Raw genomic sequence first — 11585 nt, forward strand, 5'->3', positions numbered from 1 at the left:
AAAACCCAAAGCCAGAATGAAACCCCCCTCGGGTTTTGTCCCTCCCCTGTCGGCCCCCCCCCCCCCCAACATGCCTCATGAAAAGAGGTGCACAGGACTGCCACATGCCTGTTTCCAGGAAGACCATGGGGGGATGGACTAGGAAGGGCTACAGGCCAAGACTGCTCTCCTGTCTGCATTACGGTTACCAGAGAACCCTAATGAAGGAGGTACATGCACCATATGCCACAGCCCTTCCTAGGCTGGTTATGCAGCAGTTTTACCTGGAGGCAGCAGTATCCGTTGAGAAGTACTGAGGTAATTGGAGGCATCACCAACAAAGCTTCTCAACCAGGGACCTTGCCACACTCAAAAAAAGTGGAGGAGGGGTGCCACGACTCAGAGAATTTAGGAACCACTCTTCTAGACACATGCAATAGGAATTCCATGAACTCAATGAGACATGCATGACTAAGGGAGGTTGGGGGGAGGAGGGAGGGAAAGAGAAATCAGCATTGAGGAAAACTCAAGGAAAACTTCAACTACTTGAGGTTATGTATATAGGGATCACTTCCTTCATGCTGAAATGCAGCCACATCTAGCACAGAAGTCAAAAGTTCTTGTGAAAAGCATCATCCATCAGCTGCCAGGCTGGAACATAAAGCAAGTTACCCAACTGAAGTTGGGAGAAATAAGGAAAATGAGCTTTGATTAGATAAATCTATATTTAGCCACAACACTGACAGAGTTAATGGTTTCTTTATCCTTAATAACCACCTAAGACTAGGACTTCTTTACATCTTGCCCCAAAGCAGTATATTCAGCAGAACAGTGGATCTCAGTACCATGGGTAATAGGTAGGAAACATACAGAACATTACATCAACTGCATGAAGTGTCTAACCATTTACCGTAAGTATTTCACCAGCCCCATATTATCCAACTGCACAGAGTGATTTTATAACCTCCAAAACACTGCATGCAAATTTCAAGGTTCTTCTTCATTCTCCTATATCTTCATTCATATCAATCCTCATCATCTAAATTAATAAGTTCACTGCAGGACAAGGCTTTTGAATGGGATGGATTTGGCCAGGGTGGCACCACAATTAGACAGTACTAATATACTGCCACTTCACAGACTCTAACCTCGTAACTGCTTATGCCACCATATAAGAACTGGCTAAATATTATGGCCCAGCTACTCAGCAGTTAGACTCCATCATTAGGGATTGACTAACTACTTCACATACTGTCATTTAAATAAAACTTAATTCCAAGTAAGACTACAATGAAGGTACTGAAGTGCTGGAGAAAACCAGTTTACATCTTCAATTCTACATTATGACCCTGAACCTTCAGTAAGAACTGTGCATGCATTTTAATTCAGAAAAAGGCAGTAAATTTATGCTTACTAATACTCAATAACTAACAAAAAGTAAAATCCCAGTGAAGACATGGCAATTTGTAGTTTTACCATGGAGTTACCAGGTCATGGGAAACCATAACGGACTTAAGCTCCACCTGCCAACACTGAAAAAAAAAAAAAAAAATCTAACCGTCTTGCACCTCCTTAGGTTTTTACCTTACAAACTTCACTTCCCGGTGAAAGGAAGCCCTTTGCACTGTGTGAAGCTACCTGCAGACAGAGCCCAAATTGCTTTGGTTTATAAGGAAGAGGCTGGTATTATTCAACTCCTTCCATTCTGAAAATTAAACTTATTCTATTTACATCTTGCAACAAATTCTGCCATGAGACCCCCAGCTGACAACTTTGTGGGTGCATGAAGCAAGCAGGTTTTTAGAGAATAGAAATTCTAGAGGAGACTGGATAGGCACCTGGCTGGGGTCTTATGACCCCTGCCACCCCCAGTGCTCCTTGCTGCCCATGGCGGGGGGTCAGACTAGATGATCTGCCTAGGTCCCTTCCAACTCACTGATTCTAGGATTCTATGAAATTCTGAATTACTTTTTGATCAAAAGGGATACTGTAAACTTTGCCTGTGAAATAAACTTGGACATGGAATGAAAATTCTGGACTATATCATTCAACTTTGTTCTACAGCTGTTAAGCTAAAGAGAATTAGCCAAATACTTTAGAAATGCTTCAATGTGCGCCAAGCCATGCAGTTGTGCCACCACTTAACTCATATTTCTGGCACTAACCTGACCTGCAGCCTTATGCTTCACACCATGGCATCACTATTACTTCACTGTATTACTCTTTAAAAGCATGACTCTTTTAGAAAAAATTAACTAACTACAAAAACACTAATCAGAGCAAGAGCTTTGAATTAATATTTGGAGTAACAGTGCAATAAACTTAAATTAACTAATGCATAATACCAATATATTGTTACATGACATTACTTTGCAATTTACTGGACAACTGTAGTTCAAACTTTTTTTTTTATTAAGCACATTCCACAGTACAAAGCTTTAGATCATGAACAATATCTGTACAATTTAACAGTTTCAATAAGCTGTTCATACACAAACTTTCCAAACAGATAATTGGCAAACATAATTACAAGTTAGAATTAGACTATCCCAGTGCTTTGAAACATTAATATAGCAGTAACGTTCAGTTGCCCAATTATGGTTAGCAAAACAAAGTCCAGAGTGCAGCCAGGAGCACTACCATTAATCCCAGGAGTCAAGTTCCTTGGATGATGATCACAAAGTCCACTGTTATGTTACACGAAGCACAATCAAAGTAGTTTAGACTGTATATTCAAATACCATTATCTCCCAAGGAAAACATGAAATTAATCTTACACATGCATAAAAAAGGACTCCATTCTTCATAAACAAATACCTTTTTCTTCAGGGCTGCAACAGATTTTTTTAAACAGTTTTTTTGTTCTTTTAATATTAAAGCTATTAGATGAAAAAGGTAAAGTAAGCCACTTTCACAAACTACTGTCAAGCTTACCAGAAGGTGATCTTACGGACGCTTATAATGCTCATGTTCACTTCTGTACTTCATGAGCGTGGATAATCTTGGAGAAATAAATATCTTTGTAGTAACATGTAAAAGGGAGTTAACTAACAAACACTGATCCCAACACCTCCCTGTTTGGAGGGTGAAAGAGGAAAGCCTTAAGTTGTACTTTCGTAACATTTCAGTAACATCTGATGTGCACTTTCACTTTGAATTTGCCTGACATGCAGAAAGATGATGCATCTAACCATAGCTGTTCCACCAGCATTTTAGTATTATTAATTGGTCAATCTGACATTCCTTAACCCATCAACTAAAAAAGTGCTGCCAACAGAGGACAAAATACACAACATACAATGATAGAGGAATGGCAGGGTGCATTTCTGTGCCAACATACTTCTTTCCCAAGAAAAAAAAGGTACATTTTACACTTGGAGTTCAAATTAAGCATTAAAGAAAACCATTGAGAGCTGTAGTCAAGGCAATCTGAAAACAATATTAGAGATGGAACATCAGGGTCTTATTTTGACAGAAAAAATTATGATTAAGTACATGTGACCACATGAATTCAAGAACTATGACAACATAAGAAAGAGCTACTAAGATTTCCCAAAAAAGACATGCTAACAAAGAGAAACTGACCATGACATCGCAATACAGTCATAGTGTAATAGCTCTGGATGAGAAACTTAAATATAACTTTTAATTATGACAATCAGAGTATTGACCTGCAGGGACCTCTAACCCACCTTAAGGAAGTGTTACAAATTTTATATAAATAAATTTAAGGGCTGATGGCATTTTTCCATTGAGCAGCCAACCTAATGCTATGGAAAGACATCAGTAGGCATCTGTGGCAACCTACTGGTTTAAAAAAAGACATTCTGTAAATACTGCGGCACAAAACATAAGATACAGAACATAAATTAAACATTTTTTTAATTTTTAAAAAGTTTAGAAATTACATTTTAAAATATGTAGTTCCCATTAAAAAAAAGTCCTAATGAATACTGAAAACCTCCTTTCGCAGAGAAATAGTTCTAGGTAAATCATATTAACCCCTTCAGTGCCAGTAGTTAGAATGTCCTGCTGCCAAGTGCTAACACATTTGGTATTAGTGTGTAGTGTCAGGAAATCCTGACTCCTAGCACCTGGAGGTTAAATTGTTATGTACATTTTATCTACATGCTTATACAGTATTTGAAGTGAGGCAAGCACACATGGAAAGGTTTTACAATATCAAACATTAGGAAGCATAGGACGGCTGTAGTACAGAGCACAGTTAAAAAGAAAGAGACGGTGCTATACAACTAGCTTAGATAACCTAGCCTGAGTTACAAGTAATCTTTAAATTAAAAGAAGTTATTGGTGCAGAAACAAGTAAACTGTAATCCAAAAATATTACTGATCAATTCAGAATATTTCTAATAGTCCAACGTACACTCCTATCAAACAAAACAGGCTCTGAATTTGTCATGAAGTCTAAAGGAGAATGGTGACTTTGAAAGCAAAGCTCTGTACATTCTGGGTATGTTTGGCACCCAAATTTCATTGGAGAATGTTCTTCTTTAAAGTCAGACAAAAGTGCAAAGCAATATAAATTAGGCCAAGTCCTTTCTTGACATCTGATTTATTTCTGGAAAACAAGCCATCAGAGTTCAGTTTTTACGGACAATTTACATGTGACGAAGCTTTGGATTTTTCACTGCAGGGAAGGCAGGCTTCTGAAACTCATCTACTTGAAGTCAGTGAACTTTTAATAAATTCCTCAGAGACCATTGCAGAAATGAAGGGAATCAGGGGACACTGAGAAATTTAGATATAGAATTGTGCCGCTTTGCATCTACACAGCATCTATTACCAATTCTGACTTTAGCTGTGAATCAACATCTTCAGGCATGTGTTAGCCAAATATCCAGTAGTTCATGACTGTGGAACCCTGAAAAGACAGAGAAGGTGAAAAAAAAATCAGAAGCTACAATGAGTAAAGCATAACCTATTATCTGTAGATACCTGAAAGGCTTAAGAGATACTAGGATCTGATACTACCATTGCTATAGGATGTCAGCTTAGTTGAAAGTTGCAGAATGTAAAACACATTTTAAATTAGTCTGTATAGAAGAGCAGGGATTTGAGGTTGTGCAAGCTTTTGAAAATTCAGGGTAGCAACTCTGAACTAAATAAACCTTTCCCTTTTGTGTAATACAAAACAAAAACCTTTGCTAGTTTCTCAGGAACTGGAGGGAATGCGACATAAGTTTGGCACAGTGGGTCTTGCTGAATGTTGAAACAACTATTTCCTGGGGCTTCACATGACATTTTAGGAAACAATGCCTACACATGACATTTTAGGAAACAATGCTCCAATTCCTGGTCCTCTGCAAGTATCTTCTGTACCCTATACATGTTCAAAATCTAATTTTTAAAACCACAAGTGTAATCACATGCACTGGAAAACTTGCTTTTGAACCTTTTTGTTTTATTTTCCATCAAATAAAAACAAACAATCCTTCATACACTGGTAGGATTATGCAGCACTGACCTGCACCTGTAGGGAGTGGATCAAAAAAAGCCAAGGCTGAAACTAAACTGAAACTGGCTATAGCAGGGGTTGTCTTGAGGGGGTACATGTGGGTGGGCAGGTACTTGAGAAGGCCCTAGGGCAGAGGCGGGCAATTATTTCGGGTGGAGGGCCGCTTACCGAGTTTTGGCAAGCCATCAAAGGCTGCATGACAGGCAGCCAGGGGCAGAAAAATATTAGTTTTCTAAATTTTTTAAGGGCCCTGTGGGCCGGATAGAATGGCTTGGCGGGCTGCATCCAGCCCACAAGCCACATTTTGCCCAACCCTGCCCTAGGGGGTATGCGTAGGCAGGCATGGAGTGCTGCCTTGCACCGTCCCATGCTATCACGGCCTGGCCGGACACAGAGGGCAGGGGAAACTCACACGGCAGCTGCCACTGCTCCGTCTCCAGTTGCATGCCCCCCCCACCCCCGCTCAGCATCTGGCTACATGTCATCCCCGCCCCCCTGGCCGGGGGTATATTGCTTCGTGTCCAGTCACCGGGGGGTACAATGATCCCACAAGGTTGAAAATCCCTGGGCTACAGGAATCAAGGGCAATAAAAAGTCCTTCTTCAAATATGTGGGAAGTTGGAAAAAAAACAAGGGCAACATTGGACCCTTGAAAAAGACCCACTCTGAAAAGGTGCAACATTTGGAACCTTGTAAAAATAGGAGTCAGACACTGATATAGAATTCAAAGACATACAAAGTTTGACGACATATAAAACTATTTGACTAAATGTAATAAAACACTGGGTATTTTAAAGCAGTAAGTTGCGTGGATTTTTTTTTTTGGATTCCCAGTTTAGTAAAACCTGTAGCTGGGTGACACCGTATGGTCCACCCCATCTATGAGACAACTGTATAAAGTGCTGGCTGCCATTAGCAATGCTATTCAACTTCTGGGACACACCTTTGCAAATTTTCAGTTCTGTACAATAGGACAGACCTTTGTCACGCTGAATTTTTGGGCATATGGCAAAGGAAATAATCAAAGGAAAGAGTCATTTTGCTCCATTAACTGACTTGAGCAAAATGCACAGAACTGGATTGCAAAAAAACTGCAGTGAGCTCCTAAACTCCTATGTTTCTGTATTTTTAAAAAACACTTCCACGAACTGAAGGCAACAAAATAAACTACAGTCATTTTTCTGCCCAATTTGCAAACAGTTGAATTTTATATTAATCTAATTTTATTGGGAGGGGAAATGTTGGTATATACTAAGCAGTGTTTGCTTTTATTTTGTCATTAAATTTTGTAGGTTTCCATCACACTGCTTGTTCAAAACGTTTACATCAGTTAGGTAAGAGGAAATTCTTGGGGGAATAAAATATCACAGGTTTTGTTGTCTCAAAACCTACCCTATGAAAGAACTGATGTGACCTGCCTTTTTTGTAACAGAATGCAATTGATTTTAGTCCTGGCACAGCTCCAATGGAAACCAAGGAGGAATCTTTCCACGTACTTTTAACACAATCAGGTCTTTAGAGGCATCACCACTGGTGAAAGTGGCAGGCCAACATCATCAACAGTGGCAACACAGTAGTATAGCCTTAATTCAAACAACAATGAAGCAAAACTGGAAAAAGCAGAAGCCATAGGTAGGCCATGCCAAACGAGCTCACTGACAGCTGCAGAAGCCTCTCTCCTTGCCAGGTTGGCACTCCTTTTTAACCATTTGTCCGCCTGATACAAGTAATTAATTTAGCAGGCAGAAAATCCAAGACTTTCAGACTTCTGGTTTTCTACTCTGAAGATAGTGCTACAAGCCAATGGGGGAGAGGGCCTAAGAGATGCATAAAAGTTAATGAAAGCTGCGGAAAGCATTGTTAGGTATGCCTCCCTATAGGGTGCACAGTTGGTTGGCACCCATAAATCTAGTATCTCTCAACTTGAAGCATAACTAATGTTCTTCTAACAATTTCTCTACGTAACTTTGATTTTAAGGAAAAAGATGAGCACTGTTACAGCTACCCTGAATCGTGCATCACTTCCAACCGTGTTTTTACCCTAAGCCTTTAATCCTGCAACACAGACTGCTGCCACCTGAGCTACACTTGCATCAACTGAAGAGGACCCTGGGAAAGCCAGCCTGACATGGCTCCCTTTCTTTTCTTCCACTCCTGAGGCTGGAGGAACTCAGTGAACTACTGAGTCTAGATGTTGAGCACAAGGGAACATGTTGCAAGGGAATAAGCCTGGTTATTTTTCAAAGGGTTGCAAAGCTGATATTAATTTGGCACAATGCCAATATTCTTGCTGTGAGGGAAGGAAAACTACATTTTTAAGAGTTTATGCTTCAAAGGAAAAATAGAATTTCACAAGGCAGAAATTCCTCAATCAGAACAGCATTCCTTCTTCAGAATATTAAAGGACTGCTACAAAAAACCATACCATCCAAAAAACCCCCTATCATAGCAGAGAGTTCTGCAAGTTATCACTGAGGCCAAGAGTCTTAGCAGAAATATACCAGTACATTTATAGGCAATGAAAATATCCAGCTATGTAAGACAGGGAAACACTTCATGAGAGAATGTGTTAAGCTTTGGGGGCAAAACCCAAGTACTAACAGCCTGGTTTTTAATTTAAATCCATCTTTAAACAGGGCTATTCCAGAACTATTCTCTGGGGTAGTTTCTCAGTTCCTTTGAAGGACACAACACTAGCCAATGTCACAGATAGGAAACTGAACCAATGGATGATGAACTCACTGGTCTGATCTGGTAAGATAATTTCTGTTTCCAGGTTTCAGAAGTCTTGGGTATTTTTATAGTATGAAGTGCAACTGTTGGCAGCAATATAAATGACATAAGGAAAAGACACCACTGTTCAAGCAAATGGATCTACAGCAGCGTTTTTACTCAATATACAGCATTTAGAAAATTTAAATCAAGTTGACTTACAGAGAAATGGAAACAAAACACAAAGTTCAAGTAAGCTGCTTTTGACAGCTTCAAGCTGTCCTGTTTCCTGACATGATGAAATTTTTCCTTTTGAAAGCATTTATTTTTATTACTTGTGGTTATGCTGGGGAATTGTCACTTATGATAAACTATAGTCACAACAGCAAACATCTTCGGTTTACTGGTGACTCAGGCAATGCTAGTTAGCCCCCAAAAAGTAAAGGATAAAGGGCTCAATGAAAAAAAAGCAAGCTCTAAATGAACTTGAAAGGATTTTATTTCACAGAGTGTTGAGGCATATTGTGTGCAATAATATAACAACACTGACACATTTTTATAAGCATGCTGCCATTATGTAAGTTCTCCCAAACAGAGATTTTTTTAGGTGTTAAACATCTAATTCATCTCATGGCACCCAAGTTAGTAGTATAAAACATAAAATAAACAAAAAAACCCTCATCTTGCATCTCAAATTTTCTTCCTTGAGAAAAAGAAGAATCCATTAATCACAAGATGTGCCCTACTCAAGGAACAATGTCCATTCAACCAATGTGGAAACCTGACCTAAGAGATAGATAGCATGCCCAGATTCAGAAGCGAGTCAGCAAAACCATTCCAAATAAAACAGTTACACATGCTTCACGATAAACTTACTCTGATTTCTTCTACATCTTGACTCCTGGTACTCTTGGTCTAGTTCCTCACACAATTCTAAAACTTTAGGCTCTGAAACATCCTTCCATTAAATATATATTTAGGAACTTAAGTATACTTATCCAAGGGACTTCAAAGTATTAATTGAAAGTGATAAGTGATAAAAAATTGCAGTAATTTCTGAATTGTAGAAGTGTCTGTAGTGATTTCACAGATATTGGATTTAAAAAACAAACATTCCCAGGCCAAGATGTAGCAAGTGATTGTCTTCTAAAATAACCTAGTTATAAACTCATTTCTCAAGAAATTGAAAAGCTACTTAAAATTAAATTTATAACTACTTCAATATTGGATCAGAGGCAGTGCAAACTGTAGCAAAGATGCAAGCAGCCAAATATAAAACTTGCCAACATCATAGTATCCAGGAACCAAAGAGCAACACCATGCAAGTATTTCATGATGCAAAAAAGCAGAAGGATCACTAAAACTTTAGTAAAAACTCAGTGGGACATGATCTATAAACTGACAACAGGCAGAGCAGTAAAATGCACATACAGAATATATTCAACATAAAAAAGATTTACAATTTTACCTTATGAGGGTAGTAAAGTGCAGACTGTTATCTGGAGATGTAAGTGTATGTTCTGGATGGAGAGCGTGTCTCATTCTGGGCACTGGGTGGCACGTTTAAGAAGTCCCATATCAAAATTGTGTCATCATGGGAACTACTAATGATCTGAAACTCATCAAACTGGAGTCTAAACACACGTCCTGAATGTTCCTGTAAATAGTAAGAGCTTAGTTAGCAGGACAGGAGAAGGATCAAGTTTCACCAAATTCACACTCACATGCCGATCTACATACAAAATTAGAGATGAACATTTTAATATGCTGGGCAAGAACTGTTTTGTGGGAATTACATGCAGGTCTGAGAAAAAATACCGCTATTTAAATTATAGCAGCAAATTATTCAGTGGTTTCCAAATAAAAATTGTGATAACCATAAGTTTTCCATGGAGCGGACAGGCAAAAGTTGAAGAGTATTAAGGAACAGCAGAATTGATTTACAGACTACTAACTTAAAGCAAGCAACAGACAAAAAACTGACTAGCATAGGCAAGCGTTCAGGGTTTTATCCATTGCACAAAATTCTATTATGTTAAACAGGCCTGCTACTTAAAACTAGTGTGCAGTCCCCAAAAGCCACTTCAAAGGCCCACCTGCAGTTTACCATATTTTCCTAAGATAACCCTGAATTTAAGACAATACCCCAATAATTAGATTTCATACATGGAAAAATTACAAATTTGTTATAATTTTCCATGTATAGAAGCTCATTATTGGACAGTCATCTAAAATTAGTCGTTCCCCCCACCCCCAACCAACCCCTGCTCCCTTGCCTGCCTCTCCCCACTCACTCTTGGTCCATGCTGATAGGCCCCACCCCTGATCTAGCATGAGGTACGGAGCACAACCTGGCCCCTGAAGCAGCCATGCACCGCTGTTATGGGACTGTGCTCAATGCCTGAAGCTGCAGCGTGCACGAAGCCTGCCAGTGCAGAACAAGGGTAAGCTGGGGAGGGAGAGGGTGGAGAGGGACTGGCAGGGGAAAAGAGGCTGTATGGGGAGGGCAGAGTGGGGAATGGGGAGAAGCAGCTGCAGAGGGGAAATGGCAAGGTGCAGGCAGCAGCTGCAGCTACAGCTCCAACTCCACGTAGGGATGCAGTCAGAGCTACAGCTACCACCTGCCCCCAACCAGAGAGCATAAAGCAGAACATCAGTTCAGGCACAGAGAAGAAAGCTGAGCAGCAGATAGGGCAAGGGAAAAGGATCAGAGTAGCACTGGGGGAAAACATGGGGCTAATTTAGCCCCACTATTGGAAGTGATGATTTAATTGCAAAGATTGACAACCTGAAGCCCACAGGTCAGTCCTGCTTGCAGAACATATGGGTCCAACCCAGAGATGTGGGGTTGCAGGCAGTCTCCCCAGGTTGCCATTGAAAGATATGCCAGCTGCAGGTACTCTCCCTATGCTGCTGAGGAAACAAGTAGCAACAGCAGCAGGGACCTAGTGTCTACCCACCTCTGACGCAGGGTGGGTTGTTTCAGCCCACAAACAGAACAGGTTGCTCTACCCCTGTTTAGGGCAGTGGGGGCCAACTTTTTTGGTAGGTGTACTACAAATTTTGAGGACTCCTGGTGCTCGGGCCAAGTCCCTGAGGACTGGCAAAGGGCCAATGTGGTCCCTATTTTCAAGAAGGGGAGGAAGGAAGAGCCTGGCAACTACAGGCCAGTGAGCCTCACTTCTATCCTGGGGAAGGTCTTTGAAAAAATTATCAAGGGCCACATTTGTGAGAGCCCTGCAGGGGAAGTGATGTTGAAGGGTAACCAACATGGGTTCTTGCCAGGCCGATCCTGCCTGACTAACCTGGTCTCTTTCTATGACCAGGTAACAAAGAGCTTAGATGGGAAGGAGGAAGTCTATGTCATCTTCTTGGACTTCCAGAAGGCCTTCGACACAGTGTCCCACCCAATTCTGGT

At 40.4% G+C, this 11585-nt stretch overlaps 1 protein-coding gene across 4 annotated transcripts in view; it reads right to left on the minus strand.

Moving 5' to 3' along the window:
- Positions 1-2368: 2368 nt before the first annotated feature.
- The window catches only part of FBXW11 (F-box and WD repeat domain containing 11), a 161582-nt gene continuing 152365 nt past the window's right edge, over positions 2369-11585 (minus strand). For all 4 annotated transcript variants that reach the window (XM_019506543.1, XM_019506542.1, XM_019506545.1 and 1 more), the window contains 2 exons: positions 9636-9824; positions 2369-4861 (listed from right to left, as the gene is read on the minus strand). In XM_019506543.1, coding sequence (XP_019362088.1) covers positions 9663-9824 — 162 coding nt within the window. In that variant the 3' untranslated portion in view covers positions 2369-4861; positions 9636-9662. The remainder of the gene's footprint in view (positions 4862-9635; positions 9825-11585) is intronic.

This window comes from Gavialis gangeticus, unplaced genomic scaffold, assembly GCF_001723915.1.
Source record: "Gavialis gangeticus isolate Ggan-Ray unplaced genomic scaffold, GavGan_comp1, whole genome shotgun sequence".
Lineage (NCBI taxonomy): Eukaryota > Metazoa > Chordata > Crocodylia > Gavialidae > Gavialis > Gavialis gangeticus.